This window comes from Eptesicus fuscus, chromosome 17, assembly GCF_027574615.1.
Source record: "Eptesicus fuscus isolate TK198812 chromosome 17, DD_ASM_mEF_20220401, whole genome shotgun sequence".
Lineage (NCBI taxonomy): Eukaryota > Metazoa > Chordata > Mammalia > Chiroptera > Vespertilionidae > Eptesicus > Eptesicus fuscus.
The window spans coordinates 12,992,827-13,006,379 of record NC_072489.1 but is presented as its reverse complement, the minus strand read 5'-3'; the positions used below and the strand labels follow the sequence as shown (position 1 = coordinate 13,006,379).

At 55.1% G+C, this 13,553-nt stretch overlaps 1 protein-coding gene across 1 annotated transcript in view; it reads right to left on the bottom strand.

The window, feature by feature from the left end:
• Positions 1-3,422: 3,422 nt before the first annotated feature.
• The window catches only part of DLG5 (discs large MAGUK scaffold protein 5), a 112,227-nt gene continuing 102,096 nt past the window's right edge, over positions 3,423-13,553 (bottom strand). The window contains exons 27-32 of the mRNA XM_008145304.3: positions 12,903-13,099; positions 9,804-9,947; positions 9,452-9,579; positions 7,601-7,710; positions 6,478-6,587; positions 3,423-5,120 (exon numbers count right to left, since the gene is read on the bottom strand). Coding sequence (XP_008143526.2) covers positions 5,017-5,120; positions 6,478-6,587; positions 7,601-7,710; positions 9,452-9,579; positions 9,804-9,947; positions 12,903-13,099 — 793 coding nt within the window. The 3' untranslated portion in view covers positions 3,423-5,016. The remainder of the gene's footprint in view (positions 5,121-6,477; positions 6,588-7,600; positions 7,711-9,451; positions 9,580-9,803; positions 9,948-12,902; positions 13,100-13,553) is intronic.

Genomic DNA, 13,553 nt, shown 5'->3' with positions numbered 1-13,553 from the left:
TTCGTTGTCAGAGGTAAACTGGCATGTTCTTTCCTGGCTGCTAGGACAGGTACACACAGGAGTTACTCTGCAGGCCAAGTGCAGAGCAGCACTGTTCGACTCATCTTCATCCATGTGGACCCTGAGAGAGAAGGCGCCTACAAGGGCTCCTGGTGGCCAACTGGGCTCAAATGTAAAAAACAGCCAAGCAGTCATTTCTACACGAGCTCTCACGCCACTTGCCCCTCAGGGAGGAGGCTGCACTGAACTACCACCCTCTGCACTGTGTTTCTGCCATATGAGCCAGCCTTACATAGGAGTTCCTGGAATCCTATTTTCACCAATAGGACTGAGGTTTCCCTCATCCAGTCAGAGCTGCACAGGTATATCCCCATCAGCTTCTTCACTGATCAATCAGAGCAGCTTCAATGAGGACGGTCAGTGCCTTTTGGACCAAACTACAAGGCATTTGAGTCCTCATTTGCATGAGGATGGGCCAATCAGGGATCAGGAGTGGGTTTCCTGTCTATATAAGTCAGGTCCCCTCTGGTCTGAAACTGCACTTGCCCTTTCTGAAGGCTAGTCTCCCCAGCCGAGCGTAAACACTGCAACGCTGAAGCCGTCTGCCCGGAGCGAGCGGAGCGGGCAGAGCAGAGCTGTCTAGCTGGAGAGGGGCCCTGTCTTAGTTTTCGTGAGAAAACTTCCCAGCTTGTGCCAAGTTGAAGGAAATGGAATAGCCCTGGAATTTGGAATCAAGGAAGTCTGTTTCTCACAGGCCTTCTTGAATTCCATATTTAAGCCATCCCTCCACTGACCGAACTTCTGCCAGACAGTGAGGCCCTGGTCTGTGGAGAGCGCTGCCACCTGAACTCATTGTGTGACCCCCCTGGTCCCAGGACGCCTACAAGTCCTTGCTCACTGACCCCCAGAGGGGCTCTTGTAAACTCCTAGCTTCACTCTGACCCACAGGTCGCATTCCTTTTTCTGGCCAACTTCATCTAACAGCGGCAAAGTACTTCTTTCCCGCGTGGCTAAATTTGTGCTTGATGCCTGGTGTTTTCAAAACTGAACTGCTTCAAAATATCTCCAGTCGGGGTAAAAGCAGGAAACAAAGACATGATTAAACCACCAGTCAGTGAGTAAGTACTTCACTGGGAAATGGGGAGGATTGACCGGGCTGGGCATAAGGTGGTTCTAAGGTAGCGTTGTGCTCCTTAAAGACAACATCCATCTTATTCTTTGGAGCATACGTGTATATTATGTGTGTTCTTCTGTATGTATGACACATTTCACAGTTTAAAAAACACATATAAACTCGTAATAGCCAGAACTGCCGGGGCAACACCGAGAGGCTGGAGACCAGGTTCCGGAAGGCGTGAGCGGAGGCGAGCACGGACTGAGGGAGGGAGGGCGAGGGCACTCACCGGCTAGACTCCCAGGAGAAGTGGCCTCGGAGAAGGCCCAGCTGCCCCAGGCCCAGGCTCGGAGCCTTTCCCCTGCCACAGGACCGTCACTCCCAGGCCAGCCCAGCTTCCCCAGGGGAGTGCCGCTGCCTCCGAGCCCTACCCTGTGCTTCCTCGGTTGGCATCCGTGACCCAGGTGGCCCTCCACCCTGTTAACTCAACGCGGGCAGCAGCTCAGCTTCCTAGCACCCAACTGCAGTTGGCCACTCTGCTCGGCCTCAGAGCTTTGTCTCAGCCAAGAAGAGGCCCGAGGCTTTGGGCCAGGGCTTGGCTCCTAACCCAGACTCCTTCCGTTTCTGTCCCTAACCACCAGGCGTCAAGCTCGCCCCCAGCCTCCCGCAAAGCCACGTGTGTCAGGGCTCCCGGAGCTGGGGTTTGCTCAGCCTCTGCAGGGCCGGGGGCGGTCAGCACAGGCGTCAGCACAGGAAGGGCCTTGGAGATCACCTAGTGACCCAGGGGTCCTCAAACTTTTTAAACGGGGCCAGTTCACTGTCCCTCAGACCGTTAGAGGGCCGGACTATAGTTTAAAAAAAACTGTGAACAAATTCCTATGCACACTGCACATATCTTATTTTGAAGTAAAAAAACAAAACGGCAAAAACACCCGCATGTGGCCCGCGGGCCGTAGTTTGAGGACGCCTGAGTATGTGCTGTCTTTGGAGGCCCAGGCATTGAGGCCAGTAGCAATCTGTCCAAGGCCTCACGGCTGGAGCTGTCAGCTCTGCCTTTCTAGAAAGACCTGAGCCCGCCTGCAACAGACACCGACCTGGGCGGAGACGCAGGGAACAGTGCCCCCCACCCCACCCCCACCTGGTCTCAGTGGCTCAGAGCTGAGCAGGAATCCCCTCCCCGGGCTGCTGGCAGTGTGCCCAGGCTGCCCTGCACACCTCGGTGCATCCCGAAAGCATGTGGTCTCAGCAACTTGACTGGCCCTCCCTCCATTGTTAAAAGGTGGAGTGAATTTGCCTTGTAATTATAAAAGAAAACTGTTTCCCATAGAAAATTTGGAAAATACAGAAACATCTAAAGAAAATAAAATTACTCATCATGCCCCAAGTGCAAACTGTTAAGGTTCGGGCAACATGACTGAGCCCTTTAAAAGAAACCGGTCCTAAAACAAGCAGAGTCCCTGCATACATTTACCTGTAGGTGACAAAATTGACACAGCACTGCCCCGAGGACGGCGCTGCGTCTGGGCTGCGAAGGAGGTGCGAGCAGCTCTGTGATGGATGCTTGTGGGTAGGGCTGTGCCCTGGTCCTAGCCAGCGGCACCGGCCCCACACAGCTCTAGGCCTCCGGTGGCCACCGGGGAGGCTGAGTGTGGGTCCACGATGGAACCTGCAGGAAAGGACAGGGGTTGGCCTGTCCCCACAGCAGCAAGAGGCTTTTCCAGGCCCTCAAGCTCCTCCGCAAGAGAAGAGGGCTCCTCGGTGCCCCAGGCCTCGGAGCCTTTACTGCAGCAGCCTGGCATCCTGGCTACTTTCCCAGCCTCCCCGCCCCTGGAACACAGGCTGCTCCAGAGAGCCCCGCAGTGCTGGGCATCCTCACAGCCCCGCCAGGCTGCCCCCCTCGCTCCAGGCTGGGCCTTCCCCCTGCAGACAAGACCTTGGCTGGACACATTATGGGGTCCCTTCCCCTTTGCTTTCCAGGGCCCAGCCAAACCTACAGACCTCAAGGGGAGCACCTGAGGGCAGGATCTGAGTCTTGCAATCAGCCACGTGGTTGCAACCTCCCCCACGCTGTGCAGGACAGATGGGCGGATAGAAGGATGCACGATGGTCGCATGGGAGGGGAGAAGGGAGTCAGAGAGAGGCTGATGCGGCAGGAAAAGGGGCTCCTGATTACACTGGAGCTGGAAAGAGCCCACACATCCGCTGGCTCCTGCTGCCGGGACGAAGGGATTTAGGAAGAAAGGGAAGTGGAGGGAGCAGGAAAAGACGGGAAACAGTGAAGTACAGGCGCCTTCATCACAAGTTACAGAAATTGACCTTTATTTATTGTACTAAAGTCTGTTTTGCTTTTGATACAAAGTAAGGTTTCATTACAGAAAATCCCAGTCTGTCGGAACAGTACCTGTGCACACTGTACCATCACAGTCCCACTGTCTGCAGCTCAGAGCAACGCCCCGAGTGCGCGTAAGACTCGAGACAGCCTCGTGTCTCAGCTGTCTGAGCTAGAAACTTGTACCTGTAAAACAAAGGGCAGCATTGAGGACCCACACGTGTCTCTTTTTGAACAACTGTGCAAGAAAATATATCCCTTTTTAAAAAATGTCAGTATGGCTAAACTACCATCTAGTGTCTAGAATTACAAAGGATAAAATGAAATCAAAGATTTCTTGCTAGTAAAATGAAATGTTAGGAACAGTATTAAAATATAGGCCCTACCCCAGTGACACACAGAGCCCGGTACAGTACCTATTAACAACAGGACGCACAGTTTAGGGAGGAACCACATCAAATCTGCAGCCAGAGGTACCCAGCGTCAGAAGTGCAAAAAAAAAAAGAACAAACAGAAGTCCCAATGAAGACATCCTCAAGGAGCACTGGGCATGCCGGGAGTGCTGCAGCCAAGACTAAGAGGTCCCGCCCGCTTTTTAGATTTTGACGGTGACAACACTAATCACTAGGCTTCCCCGAAGACTCTCAACTCAAAGTTTGAGACACTTTTTATGTCCAAAAGAGCTGACGTGTCTGCTCCCTCTACAGTTTGAGAAGTACCCTGCAAACATTGCACTGAGAAAGGCTGTCTCTATTTACAGAACCCACAAAGGACCAACGGCATGCATCGGCTTGGCCTCCTGCCAGAACCAGTCGTCAGCGTGAGCCCGAGAGGCTCCGAAGGAGAGAGAGAGGCGGAAATGATAAAGGCAGGTGGAGGAGAGATGAGAGGGCGTGCAGGCAGGAAGGAAAGTCTGAGACGAGTCTGTGAGATGCCAGTGTCGCCTGCCCTGGTGCGGGCGGGGAAACCACTGCCGCTGGCGAGTCGGCCCCACAAAGGCACTGGTTCTGCCACCACCAATGTCCAAGCATCTGCCATGGCGATGTCGTTCCAGGAGAGATGCCACCGAGGAGTAGGTTTTTCAGAGCTCTGGTCCCACCACGAACCTTCTAGAGCAGAGCAGCCCATTGAGGTTCCAGAGTTATTTCGCTGAAAACAGGAACAAAACCAAAACACGAAAGCAACACGGGATGGACAGGGGCAGGGGCTGGGCACCAACAACATGGGCCGTTCAAGTAAACAGAAACAACCAAATACTTAGAAAGGCTTGTAAACTTGTGGTATGAAAGGTTCTCTGCAGCATCTCGGATCGCTGGCCTCGGAAGGCTGGTGTGGAACCTCTAGCAGAGTCCTGGGTGGTTATTGTTTTGTCTTAAAGCACACGTGTGAGGAAGACGGTCTGCTGGGCTGGGCCCGGGGCCACGCGTCTGCGGCCCACTGTCTCAAAGGGGAGCAGCTGGGGCCCTGCTCGTGGACCCTCCCCCGGTGCTCATATTCCGATGGACTTTCAGTTAGAGAAGCTGAGCCAGGCCCGACGCTGGTGACAAGCCGCCTCCGTTCCCAGCACAGCGGCCTACGGCGGGCAGGCTGGAATCCACAGGACTTTGCTCTGCTCTTGGCTGACCAAGGCCATGATCTGATCGCAAATGCTCGACAGGGCTCCTCCCTGGACGACCCCTGCAAAAGAGGAAGACCCCAGGTGTGAGGCAAATAAATACACCCTTTACTCTCTGTTTCTCCGCCTACTTTGAGCTCCTGCCTCTCCCGTCCACTTTCTTCCATCAGCAAGAAATTGGGGAAGAAAAAAGAAGAGTTGAACACAAATCACTTTGGCTTTGTATCTGTCTCTCTGGTCCACTGTTCAGTAGGACGCTGAAAGCATGGGCTTAAATGAAGGTGGGTGTCAAACTTTGCCAGGCTTCCCCGGCCCGTCACAGGGTAACCGGATGTAACTCTGGGCATCACATGCGAGTAGGCCTGGTGCCCAGTCTTGCCCCTGGGGAACCCACCATATCGAAAAGCCATTTGGGGGCGTGTTATGAAGGTCTGATCCGCAGCAGAATTGTGCAGCAAACAGGGGTTAGGAGCTGGATATCCCATGGACCAAGAGGACTCCCAGCAAAGACGTGACATTTCCGTGTATGTCCCAGCCCTGCTCACAGGCTTTCGACACCACGGGCCCTGAGACACCAGCCAGGGCGTTCAGTGTGCTCCACAGAACACGCAGTGGACAGAGCGTGTCTCAGGTGCCTGTCACAGGCATGCACAGGACTTGCTGGGGAGCGCTAGAAACTGCTATAGACACGTGACAGAATCTGTGGGTCTGCTGAATCTAATAAAGAAGCAAGGCCTGTATTTTATACGTTTGGAGTTTTAAATCCTCATTTCTCTAGTAACTGTTATTGTATTTGACTAAAATACTGGTCTGTGGTGGACTGGAAATTAACACACATACACATACACAGGGAAGCACCAAGGTTGGTTCTGAGAACCGCTGCTCGCGAAGCACAGATCCCAGCAGCCTCCATGCTACCGACAATCAGTGATTGGCAGTCCACACCTCTCCGCGAGCACCCTCTATTAACCCCCCACAAATGACTAACGTGGAGGAGGCTGAAAGCCATAGGGTCAGCGACAGCCAGCAGCTGGAGCCAGGCCTGTTGTGGTTTGCTCTGTTTCAAAGACCAGGGATGGTAAGGTCGCAGCTTTTCTTCACCAAACCTCAAGGCAAAACTGACCTGCCCGGGGGGTGCTGGGAGCACAGGGTCACGGCCACTCCATGCTGCCTCCCGGGAACCTGGAAGCTGTGCTACAGGCTCTGAGACACACCTGCCACTGCACACGTGACAAACCTGGGTGGACAGGCCAGACCATGGCCTGGGGCCAAATCAGGGAGCTTTACCTCTCAACCTATTGAATTCCTGCACTGCCCTGTGCCTGCCATCAGAGCATCTGAAATGCGTGTTGGCAAGGGTATCACTGGCCCCCAGCAAGCATGGGCTGTGCCACGTCTAATTCTCTTCGGGACACCTACCTGTGAAGTACCTACTGTACTCCTGCTCAATCTTCTGAGCCGTCTCAAACTGCTCTTTGGAATGCCTCTGCGTCACCTTGTCCTTCAGGTACACGGGGTCTCTCTGCTCCCTGTGGGGACATGCAGGGAACTGAGTGAGCCTCGCGCTTCCCCAGGCCCCCCTCTTCCGTTCCTTTGTCCAGAGTAACAGGACCGCCACATGCTCCCTTTGTAAGCATAGCCGTAGCCTGCAGGCTCCATGGGGAGCTCTGGGCAGAGGTGGAAGGGGGCACCCCCGTGCACGCACATGAGCAGACACCCCAGCAGCCCCCGAGAGCAGGTACCAGAAGCTTGGAAGCACAAACGGGCAAAAGGGAGGGGCCTTGATGAGCTGTTAGCCCAACTAGAGGTCGGGGAGCAGAGGCTCACCCATGACAGCCTGCTTCTGGCGGAGCTGAGCGCCCAGGGCCCCTAGCTCCTGTGTCCTGTGGGCACCCAGCTGAGGCCCCCTAGCTCCTGTGTCCTGTGGGCACCCAGCTGAGGCCCCCTAGCTCCTGTGTCCTGTGGGCACCCAGCTGAGGCCCCCTAGCTCCTGTGTCCTGTGGGCACCCAGCTGAGGCCCCCTAGCTCCTGTGTCCTGTGGGCACCCAGCTGAGGCCCCATAGCTCCTGTGTCCTGTGGGCACCCAGCTGAGGCCCCCTAGCTCCTGTGTCCTGTGGGCACCCAGCTGAGCCCCCTAGCTCCTGTGTCCTGTGGGCACCCAGCTGAGGCCCCCTAGCTCCTGTGTCCTGTGGGCACCCAGCTGAGAGGCAGGAAAAGGGAATGGGGACAGGGCGGGAGTGGAGCTCTGCAGACAAAGCTGGACATACTCAGAGCTAGGGCAGCACCCAAACAGGGCAGAGGGGGCGGGCAGGGAGGGGCTGAGCCAGGCTAACATTGCCCGGCTCTGAACGTGAGACAGCAGCTTGAGGCGGAAGAGTCATTCCCACATGTGCTGCCTATTTCAAGGCCGACAGGCTGGTCTCATTCTTCCACCCCCACCCGACGCCCCAGCCCCGCCACCCGTTGCCCCAGCACCACCACCCTGGCTGTGGGAGCAGCAGCCCATCCAGGCCCCAGGCCAGGCCCAGGAGCCGTCACCTACTTGATGTGCTTGGCGCTCTTGTAGTGGATGAAGATGACGATGGGGTAGATGTGCATGTGGTGCAGCCGCTCGATGGCGTGGGGGGCGACGTCCAGCAGACAGTGCCAGTTCTGCGGGGGGCGGGCGGAGAGTGAGCGCCAGGGCCAGGCCTGAGGGCCGGGCCTCGGAAATGTCGCAGGCCTTCTGGGACACCTTCCGCTTTCGCTGCCACCAATGGGGCCCATCCCTCCCCTCACAGGCTCTGCCTGTCTCCACAAATGAACACCAAGTTCTACCCGTGAACAAGGAAGCGAGACCATCTCTCATGAAGACACGGCATGACAAACGGTGGGGAGGCTAACCCCAAACTCTCTGCCCACAGATGTCAGCGCTGATGGGGTCAAGGCTGGGCCAGTGCCCAGTGGGGGCTGGATGGACGACTGCAAACTTCCTTTCCTGCCTTTGCCCAGATATGGGGAACTTTTTAAGCGCTACCCCACCTTGCCCTCTGATGAGCAGGGCCTGTGGTGGCGGACGGGACTGTCTGTCTTTGGGGGACTGTGATTGAAATGTCCCAGGGTCCCCTGAGCCTCCAGACAGAGTGTGAGCCAGAAGAAGCCCACGGCACCATGCCTATGGCTCTCCCCACTGTGGGCTAAGTGCCTGGCGCTCATCACTCCGCCTGGGCATCTGCACTTACAGCTCTAAGAGGCCCGGGAAGGCGGGGCCTGAGGAGCACCCACAGCCTCGAAGGTGCCTTTCCCACACGCCCTGTGATCTGTGATGTCCACTTTCCCTTATGCAAGTGGACCCCAGAACCTCCAGAGCCTAAAGACCCACAGCAAGGGCTGCTGGCCCACCCAGGGGCAGGGTCCTGACGGAAGCCCTGGGCCCTGTCCCAGCAAAGGCACAGGAAAGCTCTCGCCCAGCTCAGCAGACGTGTGTGGGACCCAGCTGCAGACCTTCCTGGAAGAGGCACCTGCGCACAGGGTGACACCTGCATCCCTCCCTCACACCCCCTACACATGATGACTCCTGCACTCTCCCCTACATCCTGTGCATAGGGTGACTCCTGCACCATCCTCTACACCTCATGCACAAGGTGACTCCTGCACCCTCTCCTATACCCCATGCACAGGGTGGGTGACTCCTGCACCCTCCCCTACACCCTGTGCATAGGGTGACTCCTGCACCATCCCCTACACCCCATGCACAGGATGACTCCTGCACCCTCTCCTACACCCCGTGCACAGGGTGACTCCTGCACCCTTCCCTACACCCGGTGCACAGGGTGACTCCTGCACCATCCCCTACACCCCGTGCACAGGGTGACTCCTGCACCCTCTCCTACACCCCGTGCACAGGGTGACTCCTGCACTCTCCCCTACACCCGGTGCATAGGGTGACTCCTGCACCCTCCCCTACACCCCATACACAGGGTGACTCCTGCACCCTCCCTTACACCCCGTGTACAGGGTGAGCACCCTCCCCTACACCCCATGCACAGAGTGACTCCTGCACCCTCTCCTACACCCCATGCACAGGGTGACTCCTGCACTCTCCCCTACACCCGGTGCATAGGGTGACTCCTGCACCCTCCCCTACACCCCGTACACAGGGTGACTCCTGCACCCTCTCCTACACCCCCTACACATGATGACTCCTGCACCCTCTCCTACACCCCATGCACAGGGTGACCCCTGACCAGCTTCCTCTTCATGAAAGTGGAAGCACAGAGCAGCCATGGGCCAGCCCCAAGAAGGCTCATCCGGACTCAAGAGCATGGGTGAGCTCACCGAGGGTCTGGGGCTGCACGGGGCAGCACCCAAAGGCTCCAACAGGTGCAAACCCTCAGTCTGAAGCAACGGGTACCTTTTCTGTGATCTCCTTTATGGAAGCCACCGTGGTCACGTCAAAATGGCCACTCCTGCGCTTGTAGTCGACAAACAGGCAGTCTTTGACGCCTCGCTCGATGGCCTGCTGGGAGGCCTTCATCACCTCTGCAAAGCAGACACAGGCCTCAGGAGGCGGCACCGCGGAGCACCCTGCGGGGAACTCCAGGGGGGCCACTAGGACCCAGTCCTGCCATCCTCTCTCCAGAGAAAGAGCCACAGGCTACTCACCGTCTAACCCAAGTCAGAAGGGCTCGGAAACAGTGTGGGATCGGCCCAGGAGACTGAGGGAAGGGGCATGGGGACGAGCATGGGGGGGGGGGGGTCCTTACCCAGGGGGCATCTGCAGAACTTGCTGGGCTCCTTGTTCACCAGCATTTCCTTCACCACGTCCAGTAACGGCCCCAGAATCAGGACGGGCCTCAGGGAGGTACAGTCTACTTTCTGGACCCGCTGATAGGCAAGGCTCACCGAATCTGAGGGAGGGAGAGGGGCAGTGTCATGGTAACCGCCTGGGGTGAGGGAGGGAGAGTGGGTGGGGACACAGTGGTCCTGTTCTTGCTAACTCCAGGCAGGCTCACCCCTACACTCCACAAACCCAGCACCAGGCAGTGTGGCCAGCTCACCAAGTCTGCCTGGGACTTGCCTAGTCTTAGCACTGGAGCCCCACATCCCGGGCACAGCAGGGCACAGTCATTCTGGAGTCCAGCACAACTCCCAGTCTGTGAACACCCAAGCATTTCAGCACTTCGTCTGCTGAAACCTTTCCTTCTGTCTTAGGCCTGCTCACCCACCTCCCTATTCATTCTCTGCTCTAGGGATCTGTTGCCCAACAATGCAAACATACTTAACGCCACTGAGCTGGATACTTAAAAATGGCTATGATGGCAGATTTAATGATATGTGTTTTTACCACAAAAATATAAAATGGCAACTAAAACTAAAATGTGCAATTTCTGAAATAAGAAGGAGATGGATACAACAGCAGAGTGCATTGTGAATAGGAAAAAGGTCAGGAGAAAGCACCCGAGCTGAAGCAGGAGAGAACAATATGGAAAATGTAGGGGGGAGTGTAAAACACATAGGGGAAATGGTCAAAGAAGTAAGACAGAGCACTGGCTGGTGTTTCTAGGTAGTTAGAGCATTGGCATACAAACCAGAGAGTCATGGGTTCGATTCCCGATCAAGGGCATGTACCTGGGTTGTAGGTTCAATCCCTGGCCCTGCTGCTGGTCGGGTACAGGAGGCAACCAATTGATGTGTCTCTTTCACATCAATGTTTCTCTCTCTCTACCTCCCCCCCTCACTCCCTTCCTTCTTCTCTTCCACTCTCTTTAAAAATCAATGGAAAAAATATTCTTGGGTGACGATGAACCAAAAAAAAAAAAAAAAAGATACAGAAGGAGAGGAAAGAAGAGCACAGAAGCAGTTTTAAAGAAACAGTGGTCAGGCATTTTCCAAATGACACAATTCTCCAAACTCTAAACATATGTGCACTTTTCCGTACATATATCATCTATACTAATAAAAGGGTAATATACTAAGTAGATCGACGTCTTCTGGACGACCTTCCGGACATCCTTCCAGACAAAGCCATGGTGGCGGAGCCGAGGCAGAGGTGGTTAGGGGCGATCAAGCCAGCAGGGGAGAGCAGTTAGGGGGATAAGGCTGGCAGGGGAGAGCAGTTAGGGTGGTCAGGCCAGCAGGGGAGAGCAGTTAGGGGGATCAGGCCAGCAGGGGAGAGCAGTTAGGGATCAGGCCAGTAGGGGAGAGCAGTTAGGGCAATCAGGCCAGCAGGCAGGTGAGTGGTTAAGAGCCAGTGGTCCCGGATTGCAAGAGGGATGTCCAACTGTCCGACATTTCCCAAGAAGTCCTGGATTAGAGAGGGTGCAGGCCAGACTGAGGGACCCCCCCCTCCCCGCCCCCATGCACAAATTTCATGCACCAGGTCTCTAGTACTTCAATAAAATGAAAAAAGAATTAGTCACCATGGGTTAAAAAAAACCCACAAAACACACTACTTACAAGAGACGTTTAAATATAAAGCTACAAACGTTTAAAGTAAAAAGATAGAAAAAGATGAACTGTGTGAACACTAACCAAAAGAAAGCTGGTATAACAATAACATCAGACAAAACAGACTTTAAGGCAAGAAACATTACTAGAGATAAAGATGTACAGCTCATGATGATAAAAGGAACAGCTCACCAGGAAGATATAACAATTCAAAAGCTGTATGCACCTAAAGACAACTTCAAAAAACAACTGATAAACTAAAAGGAAAAATAGACAAATAGCTATTTTTCAGAGATATTAATATATCCACTGAGCACACAACAAATACACCAGAGATGATGTCTATGGGAGAAAGGGAATGGGGATATTGAAAGTGGAGATCAAAGAAATAAAAGAAGAAAAGAAACAAAATACTAAAGTGAGAAATCCAGGAGGTTGGCAGATTTTTTTCTATTAAGGGCAAGATGGTAAATATTTTAGGTTTTAGAGGCCAAAAGGCAAAATCAATTACCCATAAAGCCTGTCTTTCTTACATTTTACTGTGTAGGAACCAAGTCTCAGCAAGCAGGCAGTGGGCTACACTCGGTCCAGGGGCTGTGGGATGCTAACCCGTATCCTGACTCAGAGTGACAGGGAGCCTAAGAGGGGGAAGGAGGGGAGAGAAGGAGGGAAGAAGGAAGGGCTGCCTGCCTTCTGCTGCTCACTGCCACCTCCACACCCAGAAGGGCTCCTGTTCTAGGATAGCGGACACATTCCCGGGTCCCAGGAGCAACACACACAAGCACCTCCTGCTTTGTGGGACGAGCACACCCTCTCCTCAAGGGCAACCCGCCAGGGGATGTCTGACTCCCTAATATGCAACTCCAGGCCGGTCAGCACCCAGCCCTGGGAGGATCTTGTAAAAACCATTAATGGACACAAAAGTGAGGCCAGAAAGGGTCAAAGATCTGCAGAGACCGTGGTCCTTGGTCCCCACCAAGTAGTGCCTGTCCTTCCTGACGGACAGAACCTGCGTCACGGGAGGCCAGGATGTGCCAACTAAAACCCTGCCTGTTTCACGCCCTTGCACATGAGAAGCTGCAGGGTGGGGCTTCTGGGTGAGCTGTTTCAATAGCCACACTCAGCTGAGACACACTTTCCTCCTTCCTGCTGCCGGGACATGGGCGTGATGGCTGCAGCTGCAATGACATGTGGTGACCATGGGGAGGCCTTGAGGAAGGAACCCACATCCTACAGACGGGAGACTGAAGACAGTGGCACCACCATTCCAACCCAGACACCTAACTCTGGACTACTTCTGCGCATAAGCAAAGTAAACCTCCTCTATCTTATTTAAGCGCTTGTTGTGAGGATGCTGCGGTCAACAGCAAACCCCATCCTGAAAGCCCGTCGGCAAAGTGAGCTCAGCCACTTGCCTTCAAACAGTGGAATGGAGTCATTGGAAAAGGTGTCCAAGGCGAGGAGGTCTTTCCCATCTTTGGACCCGCTGCGTTTGTGCTTATGTTTTCTTCGAAAGAAGGACCTTCGCGCAGCCGCGGACAGCGTCTTTGAGGCGTTGCTGTCATCTTTGACTTCGGACATGCTGAGCCTCCTGGAGAATTCTTGGTCCATCCTGCAGCCACAGGGAATGGCAGAGCTGGGAAGGGCCCATCTCCCGCCGCCCCCCCCCACCCCCTGCCCCTGAGGAGGGCGACGGCTGGAAGTCCAAGCTCCGCCAATACTCCTCTGCAGGCCTCCTGGGCACTTCACCCACCCATGCCACCGAGGAGCCCTGGAACCACTGCTGTGGGACGAGCTCTCAGAGCAGGCAACGTCTATATACAGATGGCGTCAAAGGACCAGGACGGCCTTCGCAGGGAGGCACTGCAAGCTATGCGCCCTGCCACAGAGGAATGGGGCTCTGGTGCACACGGCAGCACGCACGTCACGCTAAGTGAAGAAGCCAGGCACGGAGACCACAACTCTATGATCCCTTCCCTACCAAAGCCCAGGACAGGGAAACCTACAGACACGGGAAGTAGACTCGTGGTTGCCTAGGGCTAGAGGAGGGGCAGGGAAGGCAGAGC